General features: G+C 41.6%; 1 protein-coding gene across 2 annotated transcripts in view; it reads right to left on the bottom strand.

The window, feature by feature from the left end:
- Positions 1–4,419: 4,419 nt before the first annotated feature.
- GLDC (glycine decarboxylase) overlaps positions 4,420–15,002 on the bottom strand; it is a 110,468-nt gene continuing 99,885 nt past the window's right edge. Inside the window, exons 22-25 of one of the 2 annotated variants that reach the window (XM_064381851.1) lie at positions 11,994–12,089; positions 7,501–7,673; positions 5,896–5,976; positions 4,420–5,099 (exon numbers count right to left, since the gene is read on the bottom strand). In XM_064381851.1, coding sequence (XP_064237921.1) covers positions 4,956–5,099; positions 5,896–5,976; positions 7,501–7,673; positions 11,994–12,089 — 494 coding nt within the window. In that variant the 3' untranslated portion in view covers positions 4,420–4,955. The remainder of the gene's footprint in view (positions 5,100–5,895; positions 5,977–7,500; positions 7,674–11,993; positions 12,090–15,002) is intronic. The other variant, XM_064381855.1, reaches the window with a different exon arrangement.

Raw genomic sequence — 15,002 nt, 5'->3', positions numbered from 1 at the left:
TTTAAATATATTTCTCCTTTCCCATCCTATGTCCTTCTTGATGTCTTAGAAGTCTTTCATCTACCCTGCACAACTTAACATCTATTAAATCCTCCCTCTGAGGCGGAGGTTGCAGTGAGCTGAGATCATGCCACTGCACTCTAGCCTGGTTCCTGGTGACAGAGTGAGACTGTATCAAAATAAAATAAATCCTCCCTCTGTGCTGTGTTCTAGGTGATTTCCCCACTTCATTAAATTTTCTTTCTTCCAATTTCTTAATTTTCTCATTAATTGTGTCTAGTCTTCAGTTTAGCCTGTCAAAATAAGATCTAAATAAGTTTTTTTTCTTTTGAGAACTATTTTGTTTTCAAGTTTATTTGTTCTTATTTCATAACCTCCTGTTCTTATTTATGGATTTTAGTCCATGATCTCTTGCATTTCAGCATACTTCTTTCAAAGTTCTTTGTTGTTGTTGTTGTTGTACTTTGGGCCCCGGGGTACATGTGCACATCTGCATCCTGCAGGATTGTTGCATAGGTACATACATGCCATGGTGGTTTGCTATCTCCATCACTGCCGCCCCCCCATCTTTCTCTCATTTCTGATTCTTTAAGAATTTTGCCATTTGTTGGTCCTTAACATTACATTTCATTTAAAAATAAATAAATTTGTATCTGGAAGTTTATAGGAGTTTTCTTTTGAGAAAGTTTCATTCATGGCTTGGTTATGGATGCAGCTGCTTCCTTTGGAGAAATTTTTAGGTCTTTTCTGCTGGGGCCTTATATGGTTTTCTGAAGCTGAACCAAATGTTATGTTTTGTTAAATGGGACTCCTTCATGCAGATAGTATGAACTGGTTTCTGTATTCACATGCAACCACGCCTCTTGTTTGGATGACTTTGTTTCAACCGATGACCTGAGATCGGGAACTTGTTTCTTGCAATGACCCTGGACTAGTAGATACTGATTTTTCAGTCCTCATATTGGAACAGGGCTTTCCCAATTCTAAATGTGCCCATTTCTGCTCCTTACTATCCAATGTGACTGCAGCCTCAATTCTTAACATCCATTCCCCAACATTATTGAAACACTCCCAATTCCTAAGGTACAACATACCCAGTCTAGGGACCTCTATGGGCCATGTGGTTTCAAGTTCTGTGTGTTCCCTCTTTATTTCTATCACCTGCATACTTCCCTTTCTTCCTTTAGAACTTATTTTTTTCTATGGAAAAGAGGTAAAGAGGAGTATTTACTGGGGAAATTTGAGTGAGGAAAAGAGGAATATTTTACCAGCATGTCCATGTCTTTGAAGTAGGGATGGGAATATTTCCCATATATGTTCAGTCTGTATCTAAAAAGAGAAATGAGTGCTGTTGGTATTATTCACCTCTATAAGTAAAATAATGTGTGAACAATACCAACAGCACTCAGGTAAATGTCTTTGTCACCATTTTACAGATAAGGAAGCAGTTTCAGAGAGTTAACCACTTGCCCTAAGTCACAGCTAGCCATTAGTGGGGCTAGAATTTAAATTCAAAGCTATATATTACTTTGCACAATTTTTTTCTGCCTCGCTATTGTTCAGTTGTTTACTCAATAATTTACTTTTAATTTATCTTATATCGTTTTGCCCTTGACATCAGGTTTGGACAGTATTCCAAACAGAAGTGGTCTGGCATGGTGGCTCACACCTATAATCCCAGGGCTTTGGGAGGCTGAGGTGGGAAGATCTGCTTGAGGCCAGGAGTTGAGACTGGCCTGGGCAACATAGGGAGACCTCCTTGCTACAGAGAACTAATATGCAACCTGACTAAATTTTGTCTAAAAAATACCTGACAATGATTGTTGCATGATGCATATTTCTTTGAGAGACTCCTCTTATTTTCATACAATAATTATCACGGGCTTCATTCTTTTCTTCTTTTTTTTTTTTTTTAATGGGGGGACCGAGTCTCGCTGTTGTCACCCAGGCTGGAGTACAGTGGTGCAATCTTGGCTCACATCAGTCTCCAACTCCTGTGTTCAAACGAGTCTCCTACCTCAGCCCCCTGAGTAGCTGAGACTACAGGCACACACCACCATGCCTGGCTAGTGTGTGTGTGTGTGTGTATTTTTAGTAGAGATGGGGTTTCATCATGTTGGCCAGACTGGTCTCAAGCTCCTTACCTCAAGTAATCCGCCTGCCGCAGCCTCCCAAAGTGCTGGAGTTACAGGCATGAGCCACTATGCCTGGCCAAGCTTTATTCTTAAAGGCAAATTACTTCTGGGAAATAATTGTTTAAGACTGTATTAAGCCTGCTTAACTAGTACCTTCCTGCAGCCTCTTCTCCCAAAATACCCTCATGCTTGGTAGCATTAGACTTCAGATTGACTGCACTTCTATGAATGGCAGACACTCAGGCTAATGGCTGTCTTTTTTACAAAATATAAAAATAATGTTGCTAGACTGATGCAGTAGCTCACCAGCACTTTGAGAGGCCAAGGCGGGAGGATTGCTTGAGCCCAGGAGTTTGAGACCAGCCTGGGCAACTTAGTAAGACCTTGTGCCTTTTAAAATTCCAAAAAATTAGCTGGGCATGGTGGCATGCACCTGTAGTCTTCAGCTGCTTAGCAGAAGTGAGGCAGGAGAATCGCTTCAACCAGGAAGGTCGAGGCTGCAGTGAGCCCTTATTGTGCCACTGTACTCCAACCTGAGAGATTTTTTTTTTTGATAGTTTTGCTAGATAACCCTCCATTCCCACCCTCCCAATATGTCTGACACCACAGACTATACTCATTCCTTTGCTGTTTGCAGGTTTATAGTAGCCTACTGCAACTGCCTCATCCACAGATAGAATTTTCTTCATTGTCTTTTGGAATGCATTTAACCAGTAAGCTTCTTTTAACCGATAAAAACATCTACATTTTGTATTTTGCATAACATTGATATTCCTTTATAGTTCATATTGGATTAAATGTCTTGAACACAAGCAAGTTTTTTTTTTTTCCGTTTTCCGTTCTGTATGCCAGACTTTTAAAGAAAGAATCTGCATTGAGTTCAACTTTGGCTGCTTGCTCCTTCTGCTGTGGGTAGCAGTTTTCAATCAAGTTCCCAGTGGCAGCACCGGTGGGGGAAGTCTGCATTTTTTTTAGGATGACTGACCTCACTCCTAGAGCTGTTGGATTCCAGCCTGTTTTGGGGGAGTTTATTATTTTGGTTATTACTTAAAGCACTTAAGTCTTCTGAATCTCACTGAGTTTTTTGTTTTGACTTTTTTTTTTTTTTTTTTTTTTTGAGACAGAGTTTCGCTCTTGTTACCCAGGCTGGAGTGCAATGGCGCGATCTCAGCTCACCGCAACCTCCACCTCCTGGGTTCAGGCAATTCTCCTGCCTCAGCCTCCTGAGTAGCTGGGATTACAGGCACACGCCACCATGCCCAGCTAATTTTTGTATTTTTAGTAGAGACGGGGTTTCACCATGTTGACCAGGATGGTCTCGATCTCTTGACCTTGTGATCCACCCACCTCGGCCTCCCAAAGTGCTGAGATTACAGGTGTGAGCCACCGCGCCCAGCCTGTTTTGACTTTTCAAATGTTCTCACAACTCTTTTATAGGAAATTTGAAATGTTATACCCAGAACTGTACAAATACTTTACTAGTGAGGTTAAACTAAATGTAACAATGCAACAACAGATCAAAAGCACACTAAGATTTCACTTGTGTCAGTTTTGAAAACCCTAGACCTCTTACAGCAACCAGAGAGTTGTTTCCTTTCATGCAGTTCCACTTAAAAAGCAATTTACAGTTTTTTTTTTTTCAATCCTCCATAGATTCTGCTAAATTCAGAAGAAATTGCATGCAATCCCCGGCTTTGTTCCAGAAGTTAATTTGTGAAAGAATGAAAGCCATGATCTTTGTCTTGATGTAAGTTGAAAATGAAATAATCTTTTGTTTGTATGAATTTGTATGAGTATTTCCCATAGGAACAGTGATATGCAGGGGTGTCCAATCATCTTTTGGCTTCCCTGAGTCACATTGGAAGAATTGTCTTGGGCACAAATAACATATACTAACAATAGCTGATGAGCTTAAAAGAAGAAGGAAAAAAAAGCAAAAACTAGAATGGGTACATGGTGCCTGGATAGGCAACAGCCATCCTGAGACCATGTGGATGAAAACTGAAGGCACAGCAGGGCTTGGCATATTACCTCTGGACTTAAATGAGAAAAGATAAATTGCTATTTGCTTGAACTTCCATAGCTGGCGTTCAGTTACATGCAGTCTAACTCAATTCTAACAAAAAGGGCCAAAGTGGCCTTCACTGTTGACCAAGGCAACTGTTTCTTCAGCCAAAGGCAAAACTGATTGATTGATGATGTAACAATGGTTGTTAGGTTGGGTGTTCTCATTGCCCTTCAGCTCCCTCTAAAACTATAAAAAGTAAACCAAAGAAAGGCATTCTTCCAATTGAAATGCTTTTATTAGAATACTAATAAATGCAGATAAAAAAAACCCCACACACACAGAAAAAGAGGAAAACACTCAGAAATGTGATTACAGATTAGGCATATTAGAGGAAAAGGAGTTGTTCAGGGTATACAAAATGTAAACATTTTCCCTGGGATTTCCCACAGATGGCACAGTCCACACGGACTTTTTTGGAACAAATACAAGTCTGTTGAGCAGGATAGCCTCTATGTCTGCAAACTTGCCACATTGAAAGTTTAAGTTCCTAAGAATTTCTATGCAAAAAAAACCAAAATGGCTCCCAATCCAGGCAGCCGGCACATGTGGAAGCAAAATAACCAAAGCAAATCCATCTTCCAACAGTCAGCTTCAGCTCCCTCCAGCTACTGTATTTACATTTACCTTGACAGAGATTACAAAGATATATATACATAGTATATAAGACCCCTACTTGAGGCGGGGGTGTGAGATGAAATCTTTCTTGCTGGGGAGAGGCATCAAATCAGTCCTTTGAACTTAGCGAGAGAGGACTAAGAAGAGGCCCTCTTCTGTTCAGAAAATGGAGACTCATAAACTTCCATGGGTGGGCAGGTACAAACCAGGTGCTGATCTCCATATATGTCATCAATCCGGGCAATGGTTGGCCAGAATTTGTTCTCTGGTTTCACGAAGGGCTGCAAAGGACAAAAGATGGAAATGCTGTGAGATGTTTTGAGAGGTTTATCTTAGGGAAAAGGAGGTGGCAAATGCTATTCCCACAGCCTAAGTAAGACACCATCAGGTCAACAAATATTCTGAGAACCTAAAAGCTAACCTTACATTACTTTACTTTAGTTTCGATATTTAGCTGACCTTCTCTTTTAACATAGTTCTAATTTATTTGCCATGTCATTTTCCATACAATTCAGTTGATTTAAAAGTTAATTTCTCATACTGTGCATTAAAATAAAAATGTGAACAATTTTTTAAAAAGTGTCATTTTGTTTGCCCTCCTCTCCAATGACAACCATTATCCTGAATATAGGATTTACTATTCTCATTATGTTTTTATACCATCACTGCACAGATTCATTAATAGCACATAGCATAATTTGGCACATTTTGAGCCTTCTCCCTACCTCACTCAGACACAGAACCTTCTCTCCTCCATATAAGAATCAGGACAGGAAGGCTGCATTGGGCACCATCTCCCTGTCCCACAGTGGAGGAAAATGCATTGGTCCACTGGGCAGGACTCCTATTCAGTTTTCTCCCACTGCGTTCCCTATGGCTTCCCAGACCTGTAGTTGATACTCTGTGACCTTGCCTCTGAAAGCCAATTTCTTTGCTCCTCATTTCTCATAAAGACCCACATTTCACAAGGTGTCCCATATATGGTTTCTATAATGAGGAGGCTAAGAGTGTACACCCCTCAGGATATGAGCTGGCCTGTGCCTTCCCAGCTGGCACATTCAGATTCAGAGAACTTACAAGTGGGAATGCTGCCACCTCTCTGGAATAAGGCCGGTCCCAGTGGGAGGATGTAACGCAGGTCAGGGAGTGTGGAGACATCTGAGACAGAAACACAGACAGAGGAGGGGTCAGAGCAATACACTCTTCTCCTCCCACCCTGCACCTCAGCCATCAAGCTTCTGATAGGAGACCAGGCAGAGAAAGGTGTTGTTTTCTTTCAATTTAGGGGGTACAATGTGATTTGTAATTGTGTAATTTAAATACCAGAATGTCATGGTAATAATAATCACATCTACCACCCAGCAAAGTCTAATGAACATTCTGTCATATTTGCTTCACCTTCTAGAAAAAATTACCTATACACTTGGAGATGCCTGTGTATCCCCTTCCCAGAGCTAACCACTCTTCTGGATTTGGTGTTTACCATTCTCATCATGCTATTATACTATTACTGTGTATGTTAATAAACAGCATATACCATAATTCTGGTATCATCCTATGAATAGTATTACCCACTTGTATTATATCTCACTATTATGCTCTTTAAAATGTTTATTGCCATTTAAAAAAAAAATAGCCTAAATCCTAAAAGAAGAAGTCTCCAGAGAGAAAAGAGAAGTAAATGATGGTAAACATAATCATCTTGTATGCCTCCATTACTCAGTGAAACTCACAGCTAGCGAGGTGCCTGCCTTCTGCAAGTTGCTGACCCCTGCCAGCTGCTGCAGGCATCTCAGACTTGTTCTATGGCTTATAGCCATGAAGACACAACCATAGCCTTCTTGATATTCTCCATTCCTGATCTTCCAGTTTAATATCTGGACTAACAAGAAACTTAAGACTCTGAACAGATATACAATTAACATGTTTTGGATGAGGCAGAGTAATGCCCAACCAACTTTTCCCCAACATGCGGCATAAACATTGTAACATTTAGTCCAAATGCCAATCCAGTTCTTTCTTTCTTTTTTTGAGATAAAGTCTAGCTCTGTCACCCAGGCTGGAGTGCAGTGGCATGATCTCGGCTCACTGCAACCTCCGGCTCACTGCAACCTCCGCCTCCCAGGTTCAAATGATTCTCCTTCCTCAGCCTCCCGAGTAGCTAGGACTATAGGCATGCGCCACACGACGGACTGATTTTTTGTAGTTTTAGTGGAGACAGGGTTTCACCTTGTTAGCCAGAATAGTCTTGATCTCCTGACCTCGTGATCTGCCCACCTGGGCCTCCCAAAGTGCTGGGATTATAGGCGTGAGCCACCGTGCCTGGTGCCAATCCGGTTTTCTCAGAGATAACTGCTCTAACATAAGAATATGTGCTTTGACAGAGTTTGTAATGTGAATATGTAAATTTCATTTATGCCATAATGTTACTACATCAAACAGAGTCACAGAATGTTACAAATTCTCCAACTAGACAGTTGTGGACAGCTTCTGCAACCATATCATCCTTGAGTAACTGTTGTTCAAGATGATGCAAACTTCAAATAACTATCTTCTGAGAACTACCTCATTCTTGGGAAGAACATCATCTTCAGAGGAGAGTTCAGGAGTTGCTGGTACACTGTCCAGACACCATTTTCTACTTTAAGGAACATTTCAAACAAAGTTCCAGGGCCTACGCACCTTCAGCGGATTGACCCTGGGGTCGATGCGGCCCTCCTCAATGTCAGCAATTTCCTGCCGAATGCTGATCATGGCATCACAGAATCTGTCCAGCTCTGCCTTGTCCTCCGACTCAGTGGGCTCAACCATGAGGGTCCCTGCCACAGGCCAGGACATGGTAGGGGCATGAAATCCTGCAAAGGGAGACAGGAGAACTTGCCTCACCGAAAGTCAGTAGCCTACCCAGTTTGGAAGAAAAGTTCCCATCCCCTCTTACACTTTATCCTAAGAAAATTATCAGATACCTTTGCAATTATATGTATTTGGGGATTTAACTCAATGCTGATTTTAGAAGAAAAACTCAGGAAACAACCTAATATCCAACAGTGGGGGATCAGATAAGCAAATTTTACAGAGCACCCATACAGTAGACAACCATTCAAAAGTATGTAAATTTGTTAAATTGATTAAACATTCAAAAATATTAAGTGAAAAAAGCAAGCCACAAAATGATATCCCATTTCTAGATATAAATAAAAGGACAGAGAGAGAAAAGATGCCTTGAAGAAAATACAAAATGTTAACTGTAAATATGGCCAGAAAATGAGACTGGGATTTTTATTTCACTTTGATTATATTTTAGAATCTTTCAGTAGTTATCATGTATTACTTGCAATTAAGAGAAATGCAAATATTATATATCAAAAGTTAAATAGTGAGATAACAAGTGTTAAGGACCCTGGAGCAAATTTTGTTGTCCCCATTTTATAAGATAAGAAAACTGAAGTTTGGCCAGTATGTGGAAAGCCTTTGCCTCTACATTGAACATAGGCTCAGTGTGTTTCTATGTTTCCAAAGGTTTTCACATGTAAGGTGATGCAACAAGACACATAGTCAAGAGAGACTTCCAGGACAGAGGTCAAAAACATTTTCCATTTCTTATGTCTTTTCTATAAACTTTCTCTTTTTTTTGAGACAGGGTCTTGCTCTGTCACCCAGGCTAGAGTGCACTATTCACAGCTCACTGCAGCCTCAGCCCCCTGGGCTCAAGTGATCCTCCCACCTAAGCCTTCCAAGTAGCAGAGACCACAGGTGCATGCCACCATGCCCAGCTAAATTTTTTTGTTGTTGTTGCAGAGACAGGGTTTTGTCATGTCGCCCAGGCTGGTCTCCAGCTCCTGAGTTCAAGCAGTCTGCCTGTTTCTGCCTCCCATCATGCTGTGATAATAGGCATAACCCACCACACCGGGCCTAAGAAACTTTTAAAAGCCAAAGAGCAACTCCCAGGTTGATACACCTCTGAACTAATCTTGTCCTAGTGTGCAGTGCTTCTCAAATTCTGGTGACATCATAATTACATGGGGTACTTTAGAGTCACATCTGCATGATTTAAGGAATTCTCTACCCAACATTTTATTTTAAAATGTTCAGGCCAGGCGCTGTGGCTTACAAACCTATAATCCCAGCACTTTGGGAAGCCAAGGCCAGTAGATTGCTTGAGCCCAGGAGTTTGAGACCAACCTGGGCAACATGGCAAAACCCAGTCTCTACAAAAAATACAAAAATTAGCTGGGTGTGGTGGTGTGTGCCTGTAGTCTCAGCTAGAAAGCTGAGGTAAGAGGATCACTTGAAGGAGGTAAGGCCTGCATTGAGTCAAGATCACAACACTGCACTCCAGCCTCGGCGACAGAGTAAGACCCTGTCTCTATTAATAATAGATAAGTTGAAAAAACTGTAGGTGAGCACCCATATACCTACCACCTAGATTCTACAATACTGTTGTTTGCTTTATCATATACTTACTCATCCAGCCATCCATCTTACTTTTTGATGCATTTCTAAGAACACTGCAGTCGGGCCGGGCACAGTGGCTCATGCCTGTAATCCCAGCACTTTGGGAGGCCAAGGTGGGTAGATCACCTGAGGTCAGGAGTTCAAGACCAGCCTGGCCAAAATGGTGAAACCCTATCTCTACTGAAAATCAAAAAATTAGCCAGGCATGGTGGCGCATGCCTGTAAACCCAGCTACTCAGGAGGCTGAGGCAGGAGAATTGCTTAAACCCAGGACACAGAGGTTGCAGTGAGTCAAGATTGTGCTATTGCACTCTAGCCTGGGTGACAGAGCAAGATTCCGTCTCCAGAAAAAAAACACCAAAGTACATTGCAGTCATTAGTACACTTAACTCTTAAACTCTTCAGCATCCATATCATGAACTAGAATTCAGCATCTGTTCACATATTTTTGTGATAAAACTTAGAGTGAAATGCACAAATCCTAACTGTACCATTTAATGAGTTTTGGTAAATGCCTACACCTTTTGTCACTCAAACCAGACGGATTTTTATTTTTTTTTTAAAGACAACAAGCTGATTACCTATCAAGTCTCCCCTTAATTCTATGTGTGAGCAAATTCAATCCAACATATCCTGCTGTAGTGGTTCCAATATTTCAAACCACCTGAGATTTCTTGCAAAAACACAAATTCCTGCATTTGGACCCTGATTTAGGAAGGTAAGCCCCAAAAATCTATGAGTCATAAAACATGCCAGGTGATTCTGATAATTGGTCTGATAATTAGCTTGGAAACTGCTAAGGCAGGATGCATCAAAGTCATCTAAGAATACTCATACAGAAACTCCATGTTAAATATACAGATTATAATAAACCCTCTTCCTTAAAAATTCACGTTCAGCAGGTATGCTTAAGACCTGTAAACTGTGTTGTCATGTTCATTGTTTTTTGACTTAGCTATTCATCTGGTCTCTCGTTTATTTATATATTTTTTTGAGACAAGAGTCTCTGTCGCGCAGGCTGGAATGCAGTGGCACAATCTCGGCTCACTGCAACCTCCACCTCCAGGGTTCAAGCCATTCTCTTGCCTCGGCCTCCTGAGTAGCTGGGATTATAGGCACATGCCACCACATTTGGCTAATTTTTGTATTTTTAGTAGAGATGGGGTTACCATGTTGGTCAGGCTGGTCTCTAACTCCTGACCTGTGATCCACCCTCCTCGACCTCCCAAGCATTTGGGATTACGGGCGTTAGCCATGGTGCTCAGCCCTGGTCTCTTATTTATTAACACCACAAGGTGAGTATCTACTATGTGCCAGGCATCTAGACAATTTTGGGCATTTGGAGAAGTGTGGAAACCATTCTATCCATCATCAAAATAACATCAAGGTCGGGAGATAGAACATGACTCAGAAATACTGAGAACCGCTCCTCCCTCCTTGCAAATTACTGCTGCAGTGAGATGTGTGAAGTAGGCAAGGCATCCACAAAGAGAATGTGTTTTCCTGAATCGGCCATTATGCAGTCACTAGCCGGGAGGCTGTCAGACAAAAGGAGTTCTACTGTCAGGTGACAGGAGTTGCCCAGAGGAGATCTTGAGGATTGGCTTGGTAATTTCATTAATGAAGACTTTCTCTGGCTTTCCCATTTATTATCAGAATAAATCTGCATAATAAGATCATTTGTTTGAGAGAGGAATGAGTCAGACACATGGGATTCCCATTATGATGCAGTAGTGAAACTATTAAATTTAAAAGATTTTTCTCTTCTCAAAACAAGTCATTAAAACTCAGATAAGCCTCCATATCCATCGAATGGCAGAGTTCTCCCCAACTTAGCCTTTCTGATAATTGAAATATCCTTGATATTATTATCACTTTAATATTATAATAGTAATATCGGCTAGGTGTGTTGGCTTACACCTGTAATCCCAGCACTTTGGGAGGCTGAAGCGGGTGGGTTCCCTGAGCTCAGGAGTTTGAGACTAGCCTGGCCAACATGGTGAAACCCGTCTCTACTAAAAATAGAAAAAATTAGCTGAGTGTGGTGGTATGCGCCTGTAGTCCCAGCTACTTGGGAGGCAGAGGTTATAGTTAGCTGAGATCACACCACTGCACTCCAGCCTGAGTGACGGAGTGAGACTCTGTCTCCACAACCCCCCAAAAAGTAATATGATCTTAATATTATAATATTAATAACATTGTTCACTAGGAAAATGTAGTGAGCTGAGCTGAATGAACACCTCTAGTGCACAGATAAAGGGTTCAGGTCTTTCGAAATGCTTCAAAGAAACTTGCATTTTCTTTGTGATAACTACTACACTTATTTCTTCATCTCTGGAGTCAGCTGAAACAGCTATGCCATGACAGGTGGCTATAATGCTTCAATGCCATTCACTTGTACCACTTCGATGGGTTACTGGCTCTGCTTCCTTCACCACTACACTCACTGCAACTCACTGGGATTTTAATTTTAATCATAAACACTTCTTTTCTTGACTGTTAATGGATTCAAGATGTGTATTTTAATATGTTCTGAAAGGCAGGACCAGTGCAGTCATAAGGAAACTTTTTTCTCTATTATTTTGGAGATTGCCAAGAATCCTGAACTCCCCACTTATCCCCCAGATCAGTTTACAGTGGTGCCTGCACTTTCCATCTGTGCTTTAGGAAGTGGTCCACAGCCAGCATGGGCAGCGGCAAGAACGTCAAAAGCCACTTACCATAATCCTGGAGTCTCTTGGCCACATCCACAGCCTCAATATTTGCAGACTTTTTGAAGGGTCTTGTGTCCAAGATAAACTCATGACCCACATAACCTGTTCAGGTAAACCATTCAGCTCAAGATTAGCATCAGCTTATTGTTTTACCCAAACAAATGAATAAGTAATTTAATGAATAAGTACATCAGCTTTCTGTGTGTATCAGTGAGGACCGAGAAGCCATGGACACCAGGTAAGTTTATCGTTGGCAATAAAGACATCATCTAGTCTCATTACAAATAAAAATGTTTAGCACATTGGGCCCTTTAGCTCACTACAGACCTGTGAACCTGATTGTGGCCAACGACAGGTGGGAGGCATTACTGGAACGTTTTAAGGGAGGTGTTGGGATGAGCTTATTTCTACTCTGCGGACCTAAAAGCTACTTGGAACAGTTAAATGCATTGTATAGTCCTGATCCTTTTATACAAAATATTTATAGAACCATTGACAACTTTTCAGCAACTTTACCTTCAACATCAAATAACAACTACTTTTGTGTAAGTATAGATATGGATATATTAAACACATATCCATAAGACACATACAGAATTTTATGTGTTCTTTGAAGGACCTTTTGATGTTTTGGTTTCAGGCTGCAAACAAAGAATTAGAAATAAGCAATGCCAAACAATAAACCATAAGTAACAAGGAGTTAATGAGGCCAAAATCTGAGACTCAGTTCACTTTGTTCTACCAATGATACGTCCCTTATTTGAAATTATAGATCTTTATTTGACCCTCATGTTGGCGTTTAAAAAGTTCTGGATTTTCAGGCCAGGCACCGTGACTCATGCCTGTAATCCCAGCACTTTGGGAAGCTGAGGTAGGCAGATTGCTTTAGAATAGGAGTTCCAGACCAGCCTGGGCAACATGGTAAAACCCTATCTCTACTAAAAATACAAAAAATTAGCCAGACTTGGTGGCCCAGACTGGTAGTCCCAGCTACTCGGGGGGCTGAGGTGGGATAATCCCCTGAGCCTGGGAGGTCGGGGCTGCACTCTAGTCTGGGTGATAGGAGTGAGACCCTGTCTCAAAAAATTAAATACAAATATTTAGAAAGAGTTTTAGATTTTCAGATTAGGGATATTCAACCTGTAGGTCATAAATAGACTTTTTCTCTAGATCCAGGCTGCCAGTAGCTCCCCAGAATGAGCTACTGACCACACAACCATCATCAGGAATAAACCATTAAGTCAGCATTTTAACAAAGAGACCAATATTCCTCTGGGGCTTTCCAAATTCCACAGTCCACCAACTGATGAATTTCCTTCCAGGAAAATATCTACTCATGAGATAATGATGTACTCGTTCTTAACCCACTTTCCTGACTTTCAGCAAAAATGAATTCACTTACAGAGACTCAGAGCAAACAACTTCTCAAGTCTGTGAAGAATAGCTCCAGTAACAGCCCCTGAAGACAGTCTATGAACTGCTCTGCTGCTTATAGAATGAATAAATATGAAAGAGGTGGGGCCACTACACTCCAGCCTAGGAGATAGTGAGATTTTGTCTCAGGAAAACAAAAAAAAAAAGAAGTAATTTTGTTTGAAAAATAAAACTAAAATGAGCCCACAACTCTGAATATACTGAAACTGCTTATTTTTAAACCACGCTTTAAGGAAAAAAAGTTTTAAAAATTGAGACAGGGGCCAGGTATGATGGCTCATGCCTGTAATCCCAGCACTTTGAAAGGCCAAGGCGGGCGGATCATGAGGTTGAGACCATCCTGGCCAACATGATCAAACCCTGTCTCCATTAACAATACAAAAATTATCTGGGTGTGGTGGCACATGCCTGTAGTCCCAGCTACTTGGGAGGATGAGGCAGGAGAATCACCTGAGGGAGGCAGAAGTTGCAGTGAGCAGAGATCATGCCACTGCACTCCAGCCTGGCAACAGAGTGATACTCCATCTCAAAAAAAAAAAAAAAGATAAAATTGAGACAGGGTTGAGCACTCTGTCACTCAGGCTGGCGTGCAGTAGTGCCATCACAGCTCACTGCACCCTTGACCTCCTGGGCCCAAGCAATCCTCCCAGTTCAGCCTCCCAAGTAGCTGGAACTACAGGTATGCACCACCATGTCCAGCTCATTTTTGCATTTTTTGTAGAGATGGGGTCTCACTATGGCTAGGCTGGTCTCAAAACTCCTGGGCTCAAGTGATCCCCCCACCTCGGCCTCCCAAAGTGCTGGGGTTATAAGCATAAGCCACCGTGCCCAGGCAAAACATGCTTTCTAACAATGATGGAGAATAAATTTGTAAGGAGTGTGATTCAAAAGCAGAAAATTCAGCCAGGCACAGTGGCTCACACCCATAATTCTAGCATTTCTGGAGACCAAGGTGGGAAGATTGCTTGAGCTCAGGAGTTTGAGACCAGCCTGGGCAACATAGTGAGACCTTGTTTCTATAAAAAAAATAAAAGGCTAGGTGCAGTTGTACCTGCCTGTAGCACCAACTACCTGTAAGACTGAGGTGGGAGAATCGCTTAAGCCCAGGAGGTCAAGGCTGCAGTGAGCCAAGATCGCACCACTACATTCCAGCTTGGGTGACAGAGTGAGACCTTTTCTCAAAAAAAAAAAAAAAAAAAAAAACGTGGAAAATCTTATTCATGGATGGGTAAACATAGGGGAAAATGCTTAAACAGACTAGTCAGTGAATATTCAAGGGGAAAATCATAAGGTTAGACTTTTAACAAGTATTAATACCAGGACTCTTAAACACTCATCTGAGGATCCCTTGAGCTTGGGAGTTGGAGACCAGCCTGGGCAACAAAGCAAGACCCTGTCCTACAAAAGATTTAAAAATTAGCCAGGTGTGTGGCACACGTCTGTAGTTCCAACTACTCAGGAGGCTGAAGTGGGAGGATCACTTGATCCCAGGAAATCAAGGCTACAGTGAGCTATAAGGTGACTGCACTCCAGCCTGGGTAACGGAGCAAGACTATGTCTTAAAAAAATGCCCTGACTATG

Source organism: Aotus nancymaae, unplaced genomic scaffold (assembly GCF_030222135.1).
Source record: "Aotus nancymaae isolate 86718 unplaced genomic scaffold, 86718_ANA_hifiasm-v0.15.2.pri h1tg000003l, whole genome shotgun sequence".
Classification (NCBI taxonomy): Eukaryota; Metazoa; Chordata; class Mammalia; order Primates; family Aotidae; genus Aotus; species Aotus nancymaae.
This window is presented reverse-complemented; position numbering and strand designations above follow the sequence as displayed.